Source organism: Argentina silus (genome assembly GCF_951799395.1).
Source record: "Argentina silus genome assembly, chromosome: 1".
NCBI classification, from domain to species: Eukaryota; Metazoa; Chordata; class Actinopteri; order Argentiniformes; family Argentinidae; genus Argentina; species Argentina silus.
In genome coordinates, this window is record NC_139655.1 from 14,730,845 (window position 1) to 14,750,190 (window position 19,346).

At 47.2% G+C, this 19,346-nt stretch overlaps 2 protein-coding genes across 2 annotated transcripts; one reads left to right on the plus strand and one right to left on the minus strand.

Annotated features, from left to right (window-relative positions):
- Positions 1-481: 481 nt before the first annotated feature.
- On the plus strand, positions 482-2,792 carry vgf (VGF nerve growth factor inducible; the record flags this gene model as incomplete). The annotated part of the gene is made up of 2 exons (XM_083671531.1): positions 482-1,406; positions 1,446-2,792. The coding sequence occupies exons 1-2, from the start codon at positions 507-509 to the stop codon at positions 2,790-2,792; spliced, it is 2,247 nt and encodes a 748-aa protein (XP_083527657.1). The 5' UTR covers positions 482-506.
- A 7,302-nt stretch (positions 2,793-10,094) lies between these two features.
- On the minus strand, positions 10,095-17,697 carry ap1s1 (adaptor related protein complex 1 subunit sigma 1). The gene is made up of 5 exons (XM_083676127.1): positions 17,672-17,697; positions 15,868-16,046; positions 13,741-13,849; positions 12,916-13,053; positions 10,095-12,633 (listed from the first exon to the last, which is right to left on the minus strand). The coding sequence occupies exons 2-5, from the start codon at positions 16,044-16,046 to the stop codon at positions 12,586-12,588; spliced, it is 474 nt and encodes a 157-aa protein (XP_083532253.1). The 5' UTR covers positions 17,672-17,697; the 3' UTR covers positions 10,095-12,585.
- Positions 17,698-19,346: the final 1,649 nt, after the last annotated feature.

Consider the following 19,346-nt stretch of genomic DNA (forward strand, 5'->3'; position numbering starts at 1 on the left):
CACCAGCCTCCCCTGCAATGTGCATTTGTGATTACTTTGTATGTAGATGATTGTTTTGTGTTATAACACAATAGATAAGGACTGGTCAATCTGTAAAGCACATCACATGTGCCCTGAGGCGCATCCTCCCACCTGCACTGTTGTTGCATGCCTGCGCGCTCTCATGCAAAGGGCGCATTAACACCCGCAGCACCAGCTCCAGCCTTTCAGCCAATTAACCTCTTGTGAAAGCAGCTCAGCTGAGATGAGAACATTCAGAAGGTATCTTAGCTCGCGAGTCAACCCAAATAGATGTGTTATTAGCTTACGCACAATGAATAAGGAGAATTTCATACCACACAATTACCTGGGATTCTGTAACAACAACAATTACAATGTTATTACATAGATAAAGGGGCTACTACTTAATGTTAAGTGTTACTCAGTTGTGCTTTACACTTAGTTTCAATCTGCTTCACTTCTTAGGCTCCTGTCAACAATGTATACTGTAGCAATATGATGTGTTAATGCATCCATCTGATGTGTCTTCTCTCCTTCCCTCCCTCCAGACGTGTCACCTTCGCTCACACCTCCGTGTCCAGACTGTGGTCATGTGCCTGTTCCGCGACGCCTCAAGTGCCCTTATCCTGCTGGTGGTCCTGCTAGGGGTCTCGCTCCAGCTCCAGCTCCAGCTTGCAGCCTCCAGCCCCATAACTGGGCAGAGGGGGGGCCTCAGTGACAGCCATGCACCACCCCCTCCTGGGCTGAGGGGACAGAGGGAGGTGGCCTACCAACGGACACAGCCCCTAGTGGAGGGGGAGGAAGAGGAAGAGGAGGAGGAGGATGAGCTGTTTAAAGACGTGGACCCCAAAACATTAGCGGCTGTTCTCCTGGAGGCCATGAATAAGCCGCAGGGGGCGAGAAGGGCAGGTGAGGGGGATGGAACGAGGGGGGAGGAGGAGGAGGAGAAGGGGGAGGAGGTGAGAGCGGCGGAGGGAGCTGACAGAGACAGGGACAGGGATGGGCGTGAGGAGCTGGAGCTGATGATGGCTGCCGCAGCTGTGCAAGGGAGGGAGGAGCAAGAGAGGGAGGAGGAGGAGGAGAGGAAGAAAGCCCAGGAGGAGGAGGAAAGGCTGACAGAGAAGACGACAAGCCGCACCACCAGCCAAATGGTGCCGGTGAAGGAGCCGGGAGCGGGGGGGACACAAGGGGAGGTGCTGGAGAAGGAGGTGGCGGCCAGGGAGGAGGCACAGCAGGGACCCGCCACCCAGGAGGAGGTGCAGCAACAAGAGGAGGAGGAGGAGCAGCTGAGCCCAGAGGAGGTGAAGAACCTCCAGGCCATGCTGGAGGAGCTCCAGAGCTACAACACAGCCAACAAGAGAGAGAGGGAGGCCCAGGGGCAGAGAGAGAGGGAGGCCCAGGGACAGAGAGAGAGAGAGGCCCAGGGGCAGAGAGAGAGGGAGGCCCAGGGACAGAGAGAGAGAGAGGCCCAGGGGCAGAGAGAGAGCAGGGGCTACAGCAAAGACATGGACCAAAGGCTCATAGACAATGAGATCAAGCTCAAAAATAAGGGCTACCCACTGGCCATGTCGAAGAAGAAGCTCAAGTGGCAGGAGGAGACCCAGAAAGCTATCAATAGGCCCATCTATAGAGGAGGAAACTTCATGGACGACTTCAACGACAACCTGGCCCGCCCGGCGGAGGACGAGGAGGAGGTGGAGAATGAGGGAGAGGAGGAGGACGAGGGGGAGGAGGAGGTTCTGAGCCCGGAGGAGGAGGAGGCCCAGGCCAAAGAGGAGCAGGAGGAGGTGAGGAGGCAGGCTGCGGAGGCACAGAGGGCCAAGGTGGAGGAGGAGAAGCTGGCTGACATCGCCTCTGACATGCTCCTGCAGTACATGGTCAAACAGGATGGCAGGAAGTACCAGGGCCAGAACAGGAAGTCCTCCCTCAGCAACAATGCGGCGGAGGACAAACGCTCGGACGAGGAGGAGGAGGGTGAGGACGACGACATCGACCCCCAGACCATCGACAAGCTCATTGAGATCTCCAGCAAGCTCCATCTCCCCGCCGACGACGTGGTGGACATCATCAGCGATGTGGAGAAGAAGAAGAAAAAAGACGTGCCGGAAACCCTCCCCTGGCAGAGACCCCTGCTGCCCCCCTCCGCCCCAGCCCAGGCCCTGGACCCCCGCAACCCCACGCCCAAGCAGCCTCCTGCGGCTATCAATCCCCTCAAAGCCTGGTTCAAAGACAACAGTGCTCTGGCAGTCAAGCCCAGCAAGCAGGACATCTGGATCAAACCCCAGAAGCCCTTTCGGACCTCTGTGGGTGCCTACCCCTCCTTTCCCTTCTACCAGAAGCCATACCGAGGCTACTACCCCGTCTACTTTCCCCCTCCCAAACCCAAACCTCGTTACTACGCCAAGCCCACACTCTCACTCAACGACCTGCTGGGAAACTCAATGGACTATGACTTTGAATACCCCCCCAAGAGGAGGTTTCGCCCCTGGGTCCAGCCCCGGCCCAGGCAGCCTCCCGCACTCCGACGCAACAACCTCTATTTCTCCAGCTACCTCCTTCCCCAGCACCCCCGGACATTCAGCCCCGTCCCCATGCCTAAGCCGTGGTCGTCGCCCCCCAGGGTTCAGCCTCGTCGTCGGCCAGCATTCTATTACCCTCCCCCAGCGCCTCTAGTCACCAGGGAGGAAGATTATTATCCCAGGGGTCCCGTGGGGCCGCAGCAAGACAGCAAGGAAGACCTGGAGAAGTACATCCAACAGGTCTTCATGAAACACCCTCGCATGTACCAGTGAGGAGAGGGAGGGAGGAGAAGAGGGAGGGACGAGAGGGAAAAAGGAGAACACTGGAAAGAATTTATATTTTTTTTACCGCCTTGTTTTATTTGATTTTGTGTGTGTGTGTGTGTGTGTGTGTGTGTGTGTGTGTGTGTGTGTGTGTGTGTGTGTGTGTGTTGCGTGTGTGTGTGTGTCTTGGTCCCCTTATAGTCTACAGTTTAATTTGGTTAGAGAAACACTAGGCAACACTTTGCTTTCTTTCGTTGCTGTGTGAGTAAATGGGACCTTGCAGATAGAGGAGAGAGGAGAGGGAGTAACACAGAGTCCTCCCCCCGCAGTGAGAGAGGAGAGGGAGTAACACAGAGTCCTCCCCCCGCAGTGAGAGAGGAGAGGGAGTAACACAGAGTCCTCCCCCCGCAGTGAGAGAGGAGAGGGAGTAACACAGAGTCCTCCCCCCGCAGTGAGAGAGGAGAGGGAGTAACACAGAGTCCTCCCCCCGCAGTGATGACAAAAGAAACAAAGGGCCGTTGTTATGATGAACTGAGAGGGGCACAACATCATTCATATGGAAAAAAGACATTTTCATGGAACTCTGTATGTAAAACTCTCTTTTTGCCATACTATAAAAATATGAGGGAGCGTTGTTCTTCAGAGGACACACAAAGTCATATACCCAACATCTTATAATATTCATATTGTACACAGACACACAGTTGTCAAAAGAGTTTGAGCCAAAATGGAGCCTTACCAATGTGTATCTGTTGTTTTTACATGTCTTTATGTTTTTTTGCTTTGTTGTTTTCTTTTCAGTTATACGTTGTTGTTTGTAGAAAATGAAATTAGCAAAAACATTTGAATCGCACCTTTTTCAAAACATTCACAGATACAGAGAGTACCGTTCTCTAAGGAAGAAAACGTCATTATTCCATTGAATACCATTGTCACTGTGGTGTCATACTGTGTGTAAACGCAGTCCTGGACAGTCAATATTTACTAAATGTATTTCCCTTATAAGGGCATTTTCCTATTGAGTATTCGTTTACATAATAACATAGATTTTTATTTCAAATGTCTGCGCATCTGTTCACCATGTATTACATTCAATGTGTTTGTAATGTCATTTTTTTCTATAAAACAAAAGTGAACACGTTCATACATTCCAGATATTTGTAAGAGATTTGTAAGAGTGATTTTTAAGAAGCTGTTTAAAATGCAGTGCTGATTGCCTTATGATGACAAACTCCTCATTGTACTGAGGATGTTTCTTCCCTGGGGAGGCTGGAAGTCTGTTTCTATGTACTCCTAGAACCAGGTTATCTACAAAGACATGCCCAACGAACACCAGTCGAAATCCTGGAGATCCTCGTTAGATTTTTGACTCAGTATTTCAGAGATTAAGATCCTGTTTCCCAGAACTTTCTAGACTAAAAAGCATCTTCAATAGTTTAGGTTGAAAGTCAGTCCAGGATAGGGGAGGCTGGTGGAGGCAGAAATTGGTATATGTGTATATATAATATTCACATTGAAAAATGTTTCTATGGGGATTTTTCAATGAACTGACTTGAGTTGGAGTGGAACTGCCCCCCACACGTGAAAAACATGTTTGTGAACATGAGGAGTGAAAAACTGAAACTGAAATATTCAGGCTACTATGGTGTAATGAGTTGACCTTTGGCTGACCTTTAGAAACTGTTGAGAAGATTTTCATTTTTTAAATTTGTGTTTGCGGAGATCAATCCCCTACAAATCCTTGTTTTTGGTTCAACGTTTCTACGGAAACGATCCCTTATAACTGTATATCACATTTGCCCCTTATGACGTCTACTTTCTCGCTATCTGTGGCTGAGGCATTGCTGGACAACAACAACAACAACAACAACAACAACAACGCCAAAGCTGAATAGAAACACGGCATTGACAATCTCTAAGTGAAAAGGATTCCAATGTGAAGCCACATTAGTGAAAACAAAAACATGATTTGTAGAATGGACAAGGGAAGAATTCATGAATACGTGAACACTGACTACATGGAAGGATATATCTGTGTACTCTGCAGGATTGGGACGTAGGCTGTTACTGCGTGGTTCACTGAACTCATTGCATTTGTCATTTGACATTTGAGCAGGTCCAGTAGACACTAGAAACACTGATCGGAAGGGACGGAGTCGTTCCTTCAACCTCAAACTCAATACTGAAGTGCCCAAAGTGTGATATGTGGTGGAGAGAGAGAGAGAGAGAGAGAGAGAGAGAGAGAGAGAGAGAGAGAGAGAGGGGAAGAAGTAAACATTAATGTTTTTGTTTTCAAAACAGATTTGTTTCTATTATCAAAGAACAGAGAAAGAAAGGTTGAAGATGATGGAGGGAAAGAGAAAGGGATGAGACAAAAGAGAGGAGAGAGGACAGTGTCTGCACGTTTATGTGTACTTGCATCTAAAAAAATGTGTTGCTTCTTTGAAGACTTAACGAGCATTTAAAAAAAAGTATAAAAAAATGTAAAAGGATAACAACATTAGAGTCCTAGAGTCCTAGAGTAACCTTGTTTAGTCCTTGTACGAGGACAACTCTTGATGTTGATGGTGTTTCTAGATGTACCTTGTACCTATCGTAATAAACATGCGTTTGCTGGATGTAAATATGCGCATGTTGATGGCTAGTTTTGCTACACAGAGAGAAACAAATAAAATCAACTATTTTTTATTAAGAACGTACGTTTTTTTAATTCCTTTTTGGATATTATATAGCAAGTGTTTGTTGGTTCTATACTTGCATCATCATATTGTAAACAAATGAAACCACCAGTCATAGTCCCACTGTAGGTGAATGTATTTCTGACTCATTTTTTACACCACTTACACCAACTGCCCCAATGAGACAAAAACATTGCAAAGAAAATAGAAATATAATTAATAGAACAGGCACTCAAATCAATAAATACAAATGAGTTTACTGTACCAGCCAAATTACCATTCTCACACATACATACACACAGGCACGCACGCACGCACGCACACACGCACACCTTCAGACCATCTATTTCTATGTTAAACCACCTACAGCAGTCTACCCCCCGACACTTCAGTTGTTACTCTATTTTATCTGAAGGTTTCAGTGTGTTGAGCTCCTCTCCCAGATCCCCTCGGCTGCCTGTCTGTGTAAGTCTTAAGGAGAATATCCCTGAGGGATTCCTAGGGCTCTCATGATCCTGCCTCCTCTGATGCTTGCTGCTGCCGCCATTCTCTCAGAATAAAGCAATTAGCCAAACAGCCTGTCTGAGACATAGGCCTACAGCCAATCAATGGCACCAAAACATACTCATTAATTCTGTTGCTGGTGGGAGGGGGGGCGACGAAAGGGGGGGGGGGGGGCAGTGGAGGGGGGGGGGGGGGGGTGGAGAGAGGGAAGACAGTGAGGGGTTGTGGGGGGGGGGAGGATGGGGATGTGTTACTTTGATAAGACACGCACCTCAGGGAGAAGGGTGGGGGGGGGGGGGGGGGGGGGGGGGGGGTGGCAGGGGAGGGGAGGAGGGGGGGAGGAAGGGTTGTTGCCTGAGATGATAGAGGTTAAAGTGGTGATCAGAGGAAAGGATGATCACAGCTCACCGGCGCTCACGCACCACGCACGCACACACACACACACACACCACACACACACACACACACACACACACACACACACACACACCTTGCCCATCCATGTGCCCCATGTATCTAGGAAGGGGGAGAGAAGAGGAAGGAGGGAGGAGGGAGGAGGGAAGGATGGGAGGGAGGGGTTCTCACAGTGTTCACAGAACCCTGTGGTGCGGTGGTGTCAGGACCCAACACTGTTACTGGGGAGAATCTAACATGTACTGCCCTGCCACCTGAGAACCAGGACACAGGGGGCTGTCTGGGCTCTTTGATCCCAATAACAAGTGCCTGTCTCCCCCTGTCAAACAGGTGAGCTGTCCCAACACCCCCCCCCCCCAGCCCCCACCCAAGAGATGAAAGAGATCTATCTCTCCACAAGGACTTCATGCGGTCGAAGGTTATTCAATCACTTACCCCAGGAAACACAGGCTAAATGGATGGGAGAAGTGTGTGCGGGTGTGTGTGTGTGTGAGAAAGAGAGAGAGAGAGAGAGAGAGAGAGAAGAGAGAGAGAGAGAGAGAGAGAGAGAGAGAGAGAGAGAAAGAAAAAAGAAAGAAAGAATTAAAGAAAGAGACAAAATTAATAAATAATTAAGCACTATTGTATAAGAAACATGAACAAAGGGACTGGGTAAAAATAGAGTTTAAATAAAGACAGAGATTAAAAATAAATGAGAGAATGAATGAGAGAGAAGAGCGGATGGAAGGAGAGAGGGATGAGATAAGGAGAGAGGAGAGAGGAGAGGTTGATGAGTGCAGAGCGGAGGTGCAGTGATTCACGAGTCACATGGTTGCTGGGTGAGTCATCCCCATCACCAGGCAGCTACTGCAGAACCCCCAGCCACCCACCCACACACACACACACACACACACACACACACACACACACACACACACGCACGCACACACAAACATACCAAGACAACCTCATACTAAGCATTATGCTCTGATGCTCATGTATACCGCGTGCACGGATAGGACGTCCAGGCACCAGGCAGGTCATTTCAGGAAGCATAATTACACAGGAGATACATGCTTGCACAATCAAAAACTCTCTCTCTCTCTCTCTCTCTCTCTCTCTCTCTCTCTCTCTCTCTCTCCATCCCTCCCTCCCTCAAATATACTCATGCACCCACAGTATGCAACATCCTCTCTGAAATGCACACACACACACACACACACACACACACACACACACACACACACACACACACACACACACACACACACAAAGTTTCCATCTCAGTATAGTATTAATGGAAAATAGAATCGAGTCCAATCTAAAGTGCACTTTGTTTGGCAGTATCAACCATTATCGATCCTGTCTGGTGCATGACTCCAAAACAATACAGCAGAAAAGGAGAAACTAAACATGGCACACACACACACAACGACACACACACACACACACACACACACACACACACACACACACACACACACACACACACACACACACACACACACACACACACACACACACACACACCACACACACACACACACATTCAACAGCCTCAACTCCAACTGGTATATTGTACCAGGAGAGTAGGCTACATTGTCATGCCAATGACACATTTCCATTTTATTTCAATGTAATGGATAATAAAGTATTCTTATCGTATATGACTTATTTCAACGTCATCAAGAGCAGCCGTCTCTGACCAGGGACGAATATGACTTCTTCTAGTTCCTATTCAGTTAATCAAGTCATCATCACACTGCTTTTCCATTGCAAATCTGAAAGTCCCCCACCCTCACCCCTCCTCTCCCCTCCCCTCACTTCACCTCCCCCCACCCCTCCTCTGCCTTCCCTCTCCCTCCCTCTACCCTCACCTCCCCCCACCCCCTCCTCTCCCTCCCTCTCCCTCCCTCTACCCTCACCTCCCCCCACCCCTCCTCTCCCTCCCTCTCCCTCCCTCTACCCTCACCTCCCCCCACCCCTCCTCTCCCTCCCTCTCCCTCCCTCCACCCTCACCTCCCCCCACCCCTCCTCTCCCTCCCTCTCCCTCCCTCCACCCTCACCTCCCCCCGCCCCTCCTCTGCCTTCCCTCTCCTCTCCCTCCCTCTCCCTCCCTCTACCCTCACCTCCTCCCTCTCCCTCCCTCTCCCTCTCCCTCCCTCCACCCTCGTATCCACCCACGCGTTTGGAGCGGTCTCTCCACTCTCTCCACGCCCTTGTCGGTTAGCATAACATGAGCTGGCTGAAACAACATAGCATTAAAAATGCATGATGCAGAGGGTGAGAGCACGGTCGGTGGCTGTGTGTGTGTGTGTGTGTGTGTGTGTGTGTGTGTGTGTGTGTGTGTGTGTGTGTGTGTGTGTGTGTGTGAGTGTGTGTGTGTGTGGGTGGGTGGGTGGGTGAGTGTGAATGTGTGTGTGTGTGTGCACGTGAGTGTGTGTGTGTCTGTGCACGCGTGTGTGTGTGTGTGAGCCGGCAGAGCCATGTGAGGGGAGTGGAGGAGGAGGAGGAGGAGGGAGTAGCATCCAGACAGCCAGCCAGGGTACCCAGGACACAGCAGCAGCCTGGCACAGAGCCTGTTCAGCCAGGACAGGGAGGCTGCTGTGTCCTTGTGGGGGCTCTGGACAGGTCAGCTCTGTGCCAACATGGCGTCCTGTCATTCAAATCCACCTCCCATGTAGAGTATGAAAGAGTTGAACCTGGCAAGCTTGACCGAGGGCGCTGCTGTATTCTAATGGGGAATGGGACCAGGATTTGACCTGAACAAGCTCCACCTTGGTTTGAAACATTGTCACAAGCAAAGGTGGTAAATGAAGCATCAATGTGCAGGCTTTCTTTTTCTTATTTTTCCTGTGTTACTATTGGCCCAGCACCTACCCAAAGGAATGTGGGTTTGACCACATGTCTAGTGTTTAACTGTATATTTGCTATAGTGTATCCTATTTTGCCATTTTGATAATTAACCTACAGTATATCCATTTGTATCTTTCGACTGTATGTTTTATGCCTAATCCCAAATCAACCCCTTTCCACTACCTCCAAGCCCTTCTAGCAGATCTTGAACAGTTGTACTGGGTTATGTTGTATGTGTGAATGTATCAGAATGTATCACTTCTTTGTCTTACCTCTCCCCATTTTCTCTTTTCGACTGCCCCTCACCTACTCCACCACCAGTGCCCTTATTAACTAACAGACTGCCCCTGTCCTCCTCCTCCTTATCTCATCCATCTCTCCCTCCCTCCCTCGTTTCTCTCCATCTCTTTGCTATATGGCAAGACCAGGCTTCACTGCACCACTGTCACAAAGGCATGGTGACTCATCCACTTACATGCTCCATCTTTTTCTTTTTTTTTTCTTTCCCTCACTCCCTCCCATCTCACTGTTTCACTCACACACAAACAGCTTCCCAGAGTCTGGTTATGCTTCTGGATTCAAACAGCACATCAACAGGTACACCGCATATTCATCTATATTCCAATCTACAACAGGAATGAGTCTATAGATTCCACCAGAGCTGCATATAGTATAACACATTCATTACAATTACGACTGTTTTTCATAATCACCTCAACAAATATAAACAGAAGAGAAACAACACACAAACATACAAGAATGGCACATTACTTTAAAATGGTATTTTATTTCATTATAAAATTACATTCACACATGACTTTCCCTTCCACATGGTAACCGTAGGTACAGTAGTGTCACATGCTCCCTCCCTCATGCTGGAACCCTAATGATAAACCCCCCCCCCCCCCAAACACGAGTCCCTGAAAAAATTGCAACACTATCCAAAATATCATCGGATTTCGGGGTATTGTTCTTAATAAAAAGCTCAATTCAGGCAAGAACACACACTTCTACAAAGCCGTTAAGGCTTCCTCTTGTTGCAATTATTATTCTTATTGATTTCTTCTCTTTGTGTTCCAGCCAAATATATCTCTTTGGAAATAGGTGGTAGATAACAAGAGGAATGGGGGAGAATGGATTGCCTCAGTTTTCAGCAGTTGATAACAAGGTGGTTTCCAAGGCACAGATTAAGACATATCCTGGACCGAAGGCACACTTTCAATGGAGATTCCTTTAAATATGCTTTATAGTGCTGGTTAACCTCTCACAGATTAAGCAATTTTCAGTAGAAAATGTCCATTGATGATGCATTTTAGACTAGGATTAGGTTTAATCTCTATCTGGGACACCAACCCTTTGTGTAGACAGAAATAAGATGAATCTGTGTCCGAGAGACCGGCCCTATGCATGTGTTGGTAAAGGTTGGTCCACATTCTTGTTTGGTTCTCCTCCTGTTTAAGTCCTTTGCATTACATGTTCTAACATTGCTTCGCATTCTCTTCTTCTTCTCCTCCACCTCTCTCTCTGCCTCCCTCTTTACCTTAGCTGAATGATCACACTTCATACAGTACAGTAATCACATGACAAGCACCAGAGAGCCCTTTCTCCTCAGACATACTGTCCTTGTATGAACAGTCTCTAAACTATGCCACACTACTTGTTCAGGAAGTAGACTTGCATCAGTACATGCAAGTACATGAGAGAGAGAGAGAGAGAGAGAGAGAGAGAGAGAGACAGTAACAGTCTGAAATTCATTTTGGGAGAATCATTCTTTAGATATACACACACACAGCTATCTATAACAGAGAACCAAAATCAAATACATCTGTTAAATGCTTAAAAGTACTTGAGGTGCGCTTGGTTTAACTTCGAGTCTGCATTTGTGGGACTATTCCATTGGTTCCGTTATACCGGACATACTTCATCAAGCGCAGCCCAAGTTAACAATGAGTCTGATGTCTGTATTTGCCCCAGGTCTGCTGCTATCTACAACAGAAACCCAGAGACATGTTCAATGCACCCTTATTAAAGGTTCTAAGGGTAATAGAACCCAACCAATGCAGACAAACAATGTGGTCCCTTAAAACCTAAAAACAGCAAACATATTAATCTCATTACTATGGTCCATGTACAAAGCATTTTTTTTGCAGGAGATATCAGACTGTGACATCATGACAGGCCAACTCATTTCCTGAGCCAATCACTCACGCCTTTAATCCATGGTGGACTGTGTTCTAAGGACCTCCACATTCCGGAATGTCAGAATGGAAGACCAGCTCCAGGTTGAAGTTGCCCTTAGGTACAGATCTAGGATCAGTTAGACTCAACCCAAATATTAGAACAGGGAAAGGCATAACAGACCCTGGGTTAGCATCTAGGGGTGACTTCACCCTCCTGCTGATTTGATTAACCCACAAACACATGGGATTAGGAAACAAAGCGATGCTCAAACAAATCTAACCTTAATCTAATTCTGATGTGAATGAATGTTGCATGTTTTGATCCCAGCAAAGGCTTGAGACGCATCCTGACCGAGCATCTCTGAGTGAAAGGTCATAGGTCATATATACGTAGTAGTTGAAATGTCGTAGATCATAGAGTAGCTAAACCCATCCAGCCAAAAAGCGGCATATCGCAGCAGAGCAAATATACACAAGGGGTGGACGGTGGTACTGTACAGTAATGTCACATCTTGTATTCAGTAGTACCAGTAGTACCAGGGTGGGGGCAGAGCAATCTCAAATCACACCCTATTCTACATACAGTGCATAAGGGCTCTGGGCATTTGAGACGCAGATTAAGACACAATTTCTTAAATCTGACCCATGTTCTTTTAAACCCCAAAACTTGTACCCCGTACCTCCTTCCTTCCCTCCTTCCCACCCGCTTCACTCCCCCAATCACACACACAACCCCCTTACTCAAACCCTGTGCCCCTGTACCCTCAGTCCCTGTCCCAGATCAACCCCTAACCCCTACCAGGGGAGGCTGGTGGAGGTAGAAATCAGGAACGGGCTCATTGTAATGCATTTAACAGGAATGAGGAATGGTATCAAACACACGTTTGATAACATTCCTTGCATTACAATGAACCCGTCCTCTGATTTCTGCCTCCACCAGCCTCCCCTGACCCCTACCCCCATGTACGTCTTTGGATAGCTGTAAGGAACGTGGTGAAACTTCCACCTGGCCCATCAGAGGGCAGGGTGAAGATGAGGACACCACATTGCTTACACCTATCCAGTCCACTCAGATCTCTACAAGTGCATAGTGCGTAGGGGGGTAGGGGTCCAAGTGGGACTTGGAGATAGTCCTCCTCCCATGTCTATTTTTGTTGACTGATAAAAAGTGCCGCCGTGTCCCCGTCGGCACTATGCCAGCCCCATCTCCTCCAGCACACTCCGCGGAGACTCATCCTCCTGCAGGGGGAGACAGAGAGAGATGGAGAGAGGGAGAGGGAGAGAGAGAGAGATGCTCAGCAAAAGAAAACAAATGGAGATAGAATTCAATGCACTTCATATGGAATGCGGAAATGGGATATGAGGGCATGCTTGTGTGTGTCAGAGAGAGAGAGAGAGAGAGAGAGAGAGAGAGAGAGAGAGAGAGAGAGAGAGAGAGAGAGAGAGAAGAAAGCAAGAGGAGTGAGAAAGCAGAAGAGATAGAGACGGAGTGTGTGTGTGTGTGTGTATACATGTGTGTACCTCCTGTAGTAGGTCTGCCTGTTCAATGGCCTTGAGGACGCTCTTCTTGGACGTGTCCTGGATCTCTCCCCCCATGAGGAACTCATCCAGGATGAAGTAGGCCTTCTCAAAATTAAAAATGATGTCCAGCTCACACACCTGGGAACAGGAGAGGGAGGGGGGATGGGGGGTGATCTTATGTAGGCCAGCACTGGGAGGATCTATACCTTCATATAAGCTTATGTCAATGTTTGCTGTAAAACGATACACCCATTTGCCCATTTGATACAATTCAAGCTCCACTTTGTGATACAACCGCGCTCTGTAAAACTAAGTATCATTCACTGAAAATGCAGACATCAACATGCATACACATCCTCTGAAATCATACCTCACAGTTTGAGGGTTGTGACACGTTGTATAAGTTGGAGAGAAGAGGAGGGTGGAGAGGAGGATGAGAGAGATAGAGGGTGGAGAGAAGGATGAAGGAGAGAGAAAGGGGGAGAGAGAGCTCTGTCAGTCCTCCACCTTGGAGGGCAGAGAAGAAGAGGTGGATGAAATGGACCAGATATCAGGAGAGAGAAATCATAGAGGTGAGGAAGAGAACCAATAGAGGGAGCTTCAGAATGAGGCTGAAGAGGTGAAGGATGAGAGAGATACAGACGGAGAGTTGGCCAAAGGAGATGGAGTGAGAAATAAAGAGGAAAAAAAAGTGTAAGAATTATGGAGTTGGGTAAAGAACAGAGAATGATAGAGCTGGCTAATGGAGTGAAGGATGAGAGAGACAATAATAGAGAGTTTGCTAAAGTACTGAGGGATGAGGAAAAAAGGGAGAGGGTGACTCACACTGCCGAAGTACTTATCCAGCAGCTCCACAAAGCGATGGATGACCTCCAGGGTAATAAGCTCGTTGTCCTGCTCCTCCACCGCACAGCAGAAATACAGGCTGGCATACCTACAGTGTACACACACACACACACACACACACAGTGAGAGAGATAGTTAATAAAGCAAATACCCACTCACAGTCCCATCTACATGTTTACACACACACACACACACACACACTCACACTCTCTCTTCATATATACTGTGTGATAGAAACAGGCTGTATCTTGAATGTCTCACACACCCCTTGAGTTTCCCAACAACAGTACTACAGTAACACTGCATAGACAGATGAGTCATATACATTACATAACACCCCAGCATTGTTAGCAGCAAGAGCGTTTCTTCTTCTCTCCCACTCCCTCTCAGTTCTCCTATCAACATTCAGGGATTCCCTCTGAGGATGGGATCTCTACTGAACTTCACTCATACAGGCAGTCGTGGGCGGGGAGTTGTGGGGTTCCTGTGTGTGTGTGTGTGTGTGTGTGTGTGTGTTAAAGCTGTAAAGCTATTTTCTCATCCCAGAAACCAGTCCAGATTAATAGGAGAGGCTGGACGAGTCATAGCAGCCCTCACCCTGGCCTGTCCACTCACCTTCTGTGTCCCTGCCTCCCTGCAAACACAGCACTCTTACTCTCTCACACACACACACACACACACAAGCTTTGCCAGTGTGGGGGCGAGAGAGAGGGAGGGAGGGAGGGAGGGAGGGAGGGAAGAAGCAGCAACCCCCATGTAAAATCCCTTACCAAACAACCCCTCCCTTTCACAAACACAACTCCGTCAGTGTGGGTGCACAAGGTAGAGAGGGAGGGAGGGAAGGGGAGGGAGAGAGAGAGAGAGAGGCAGAGGAAGAAGGAAGCCAAGCAGCTCTTTGCTGCCCTCCCTTGTTCATAACTGTGTACTGGATCTGCAATGTTTGTATGTGTTGCAGTGGAGGCTGGTGGAGACAGAAATCAGAGGACTGGCTCATTGTAATGCATGGATCAAGGAATAAGGTATAGTATTTGATACCATTCCTGATTCCATACAATGAGGCCGTCCTCCGATGTCTACCTCCACCAGCCTCCAATTCCACCCAGAGCAGAAGCCTACTACTGGATTAGAGGTGGGGGGAGGAGTCAGTCTCTCACATCATGACTTACCCAAAACAGGGTGACACATCAGTGCTATGGGAGTGAAACACTACGGTACACACACACACACACACACACACACACACACACACACACACACAGGGCGAGTCACACTAATATCACAGAGAGACATCTCTTAATGTTAATGGATCCCCCCTGGAACCATCAGAGGAGTAATTACTGTACCAGCATGTGGGGTGACATCACATGTTTTGATTGGGGGAATGATTAGACTGTTGCACCGCGGGGGAATGATTAGACTGTCCCACCCACACCAAGTCATCCTGCGACTCATCATTACAACAACAACCATGACTGCTCAGCTCAGAGAAGTGACAGTTTTAGCACCGTAACTGCTCATTTCACACTTAACACTCACAGGGTCCTGGCCCTGGCTGTGGGTGTGAGTGAGAGAGTGAGTGAGTGAGTGAGAGAGAGAGAGAGAGAGAGAATATTTTGGACACTGCCTGCAGCCTCGGTGCACAGAGCCCCTGACCATAGGATTCACTTTCTAGTATTTTCAACACTTGTGTTCACATGTTGACCATGACCATGTTTATGTGAACAGCATGTAGCCCACCCAATAGTGTGTATGTATACAGTATGATGTATGTGTGCACATGTACGAGGAGCAGGCAACTCCAGTCCTCAAGGGAGACTGTCCCTCGTAGTTAACTGGTGCTAGAACACACACACACACACACACACACACACACACACACACACACACACACACACACACACACACACACACACACACACACACACACACACACACACACACACACACACACACACACACACACACACTTTCTCAGGTCTAAATGAGTCACTGATTGGAAAGGAAAGACTGTTTCCCCCCCAAGGCCTGAAGTTGCCTATTCCTGCTGTATATATGACTGTGTGTGTGCGTGTGTGCGCTATACGTTGTAAGGACCCACTAGCTAACCTCTTGTAGACGATCTTGAGGTCCCTCCACTCCAGGAAGCTGCACATTTTGGGCTTGCGTGCCAGGACCACCTGCATGAGCTCCCTCACCATCTTCTTCTTGTCCCTCTCTGCCGTGGCTGTGTACCACTTTTGGAGTCGAAGCTTCCCCTGCCGGCTGAATAGCAGCATGAAACGCATCTACAGGAAGGGAGGGGGGGACGGGGAGAGATAGAGCAGGAGAAAGTGAGGGGGGGGGGGGGGGGGGGGGCGACACAGAGAGGGAGGACAGGTAGTGAGATTCAACACCAGACAGAGAGACAGACACATATACTACACAAACACAACCAGAGACTAACACACAAAAAAACGGTCAGGATCTGCATATTCAACTCTTGTCTCACACACCCACCCACTAATGGCATTGCCTGGGATCAGGCTCAGATCAGGGGGGATTATAAGTACAGACAGTTGATTGGAATGCAGATGGAGCAGATGCTATGTAAACAAACTGACTAAAGGAAGGAGAGGTCATAGATATTTAGGCCTACAGAGGAGAGAGAGAGAGGGAAAGAGATTGAGAAAAGAAAGAGAGAGATGAATAGACAGAGAGAGCCCTTACCTCATGGCTTAGTGCACCATTATTGGTCACAAATGTCACAAATGCATCCCACCCAAATTAGCACAAAAGACAACTGGCACATTCAATTTCAACCTTGTTAATATTGAAGAGGATAAAAAAATATATATATTCTTCATACTGTTGTACAGTATTACTACTGCACACAGCCTCCCAATGGTCCTGCCCTACTTAGAGACCACGCTACATTAAAACTCCCTCTGAGATCCAATCATCCCTGCTTTTAACTGGCACATGGGGTCAATCTCCTACTAGGGACTGTGACCACTAATGTAGTGTACATTAAGACAAGGCTATTAACATCAGCCCCCTGGACCATATGGCCCTGTTGCTCTCTTCAATAGTACTGTGGCGGGGTTCTATTAACCTTGGCTGATCTCAACTTTCTTCAAGTGACATCGTCTGTGAGTGTGATAGTATAGTCACCTTCTGTCTGTGTGTGTGTGTGTGTGTGTGTGTGTGTGTGTGTGTGTGTTTGGGGGGGGGGGGGGTGGTGTACAGTACAGTGTGACAGAGAGAGAAAGAGAGAGCGAGAAAGTGAGAGATGAGAGAGAGAAATATTGTGAGAGATGAGAGAAAAAAATAGAGAGCGAGAGAGTGAGATGAGAGAGAACACTGAAAGGACGGGAAGGAAGTTGCGAGGGGGGGGGGATGTTGTCAGACACAGAGGCATGTGATGAAGAGTGTAAAGGAGGCCATGTGTATAATTATAGCCTCCTTTGGGGAGAGAAAAGAACATTTTTAATCTCATCTGTGTCAGATACAACAATGTGATGCTGGCTGCCCTACTTCATTTTAAAGCACTCAAAGGACCCACAGTATTCAGTATTTAACTTAACCCAATGCATGTGACTCTTCTGTTTCTCTCATTGTGTGTGTGTGTGTGTGTGTGTGTGTAACATAAATATTTGTAGTGCAATTAAATTGTTAATGTTAGCAAGTAGATATTTGTATAAAGAAGTTAGACTGGGGCTAACACACACACTAACACACAAAATTAGACTAAGCTGAGACGAGACATCAATAGTTAGTTTGTTACCATGACACAAGCGAAAGCTAGACATTGGCGAATAATCAATGCAGTTTTAGGGACCTTGGGGTTAAATACAGACAGTTGACGAACTGTACAAACTCTACCCACACAATCAATACACAAGCTACTGCTATACTATTTCACTTTACTTACAGCCGTAACCGCTTTCTGCTTTCTCTCTAATCTGACAGAGAGAGGAAGAGATATAAATAGTTTTTTTATGCACTTTTTTGATACAGAAGTTTGAGAAAAGGTGAAATAGAAAGGTTAACAATTTGCCATTCTGTTGCAGGATACAGTATGGCACTGATAGATAGATAGATAGATAGATAGATATTTTATTGATCCCTGAGGGGAAATTAAGACGTTACAGCAGCTCACATCACAAACAACAACAAAATAAAGTGACAATGGAATAATAGAATAAAATAGACATCTGAAACATTGTATACAGTAAGAACAGTCCAGTATGATTTAACATCCCGCAGCCTGACTGATGGAGCCAGTTGTACAGTCTTATTGCAGCAGGCAGAAAAGATCTCTTATAGCGCTCCTTAGTGCAACACACACACTATAATCTGTTGCTAAAGGGCTTCAATTGCAATGCAGAAGAGAATATATATGTATACTATATACATTGACCATGTATATCAATGCAGATCTCAAGTTAGTACTGTAAAGTGCAGGGTCAAGAATAATGTCAGACTTTGCACAACCAGTAGCTAAGAACAGCTGTCAGGTCACGTTACAAGCCCCTGTTGTTGACACTGCCACAGCCTCCAGGGACGGCTCATTGCACACCCTACAACCTACAGCTTTTGGATAGCTAGCACACCGAGTAGCGAATGAACGTTGTTGGGTCTTCAGGTATTGTTGAAACTAGAGCACAACGATTCACATCATGCAAGCTCAAATTTAGAAGTTATGACTATCTGCCAAGTCTACCTGATATAATTCGAGGTGAAAACCTCCTGCGGCCTGTGTCATTTAGCTAGCTAACAGGCTAACCACTTTACCTTCCTAGCTAGTACCACAGGTGACCAGCTTCAGCCTTCTTCTGCTTCCTGAAACCATACACCTTTCGTATAAATACTAACGCAAAAATTAACGCAGGTCCTTGTAGATAAATAGTTTGGTTTTCCCTTTGGTTTAAAACGCAGCAAACGCTAACATTCCATGTCTGTCTGCCGAGGAGGTACGGCTCGGTGGGGCACGAGCGACAGACCCATTCAACTACTAGGAAGGAATCCAGTGACAGTGACAGCGTCAGTGACAGCGTCAGCGTCAGCGTCAGCGTCAGCTGTTCCCTCCTCAGCGAACATGCGCATTGCGCATTTTGAGGCAGTAGTGACATCAGTTACAACTGGATCTAATAAATGTGAATTTACGTCAAATTTGAATTTGTCAAATCAAATACGTTATTGTTTGTTTATTTCGCACTCTTGGATAAAATATGATCCCGGGATTAATACAATTCATTGGGGCATATGGTTGGTCAGCTCGGCTGTATGTGTAGCTGTAGCCTACTGTATGTGCGGATGTTGTTGCCATGACAAATTCGCCGGTGATGTGGTTACCATGGAAACGGAGCAATGAAGTGATGGACAAAGAATGTGCTCGTGTAGTACAGTAAGCTTGTTTTTTTTAAAGGGATTTTTACATTATGAACACATTTGGCCTGCCATGGTAGCAATCAATAGTGCTCTACCCTCGAAGGCAAAGATACTTGATTATCCCACTTTAACCCAGCAACACATGAAGAAGAGTCACTGTTTCACTGTTTTATCATTTCACCACAACTTTGTATATTGCTCATGGACTTCTGTTT

Excerpts from the sequence above, each read along its gene's own strand:
- ap1s1 (XM_083676127.1), bottom strand. The coding sequence starts at position 16,046 with ATGCGTTTCATGCTGCTATTCAGCCGGCAGGGGAAGCTTCGACTCCAA. Across the intron at positions 13,054-13,740 it reads TGGATAAGTACTTCGGCAGT|GTGTGTGAGCTGGACATCAT; the intron begins GTGAGTCACCCT and ends TCCTGTTCCCAG. Across the intron at positions 12,634-12,915 it reads AGGCAGACCTACTACAGGAG|GAGGATGAGTCTCCGCGGAG; the intron begins GTACACACATGT and ends CTCCCCCTGCAG.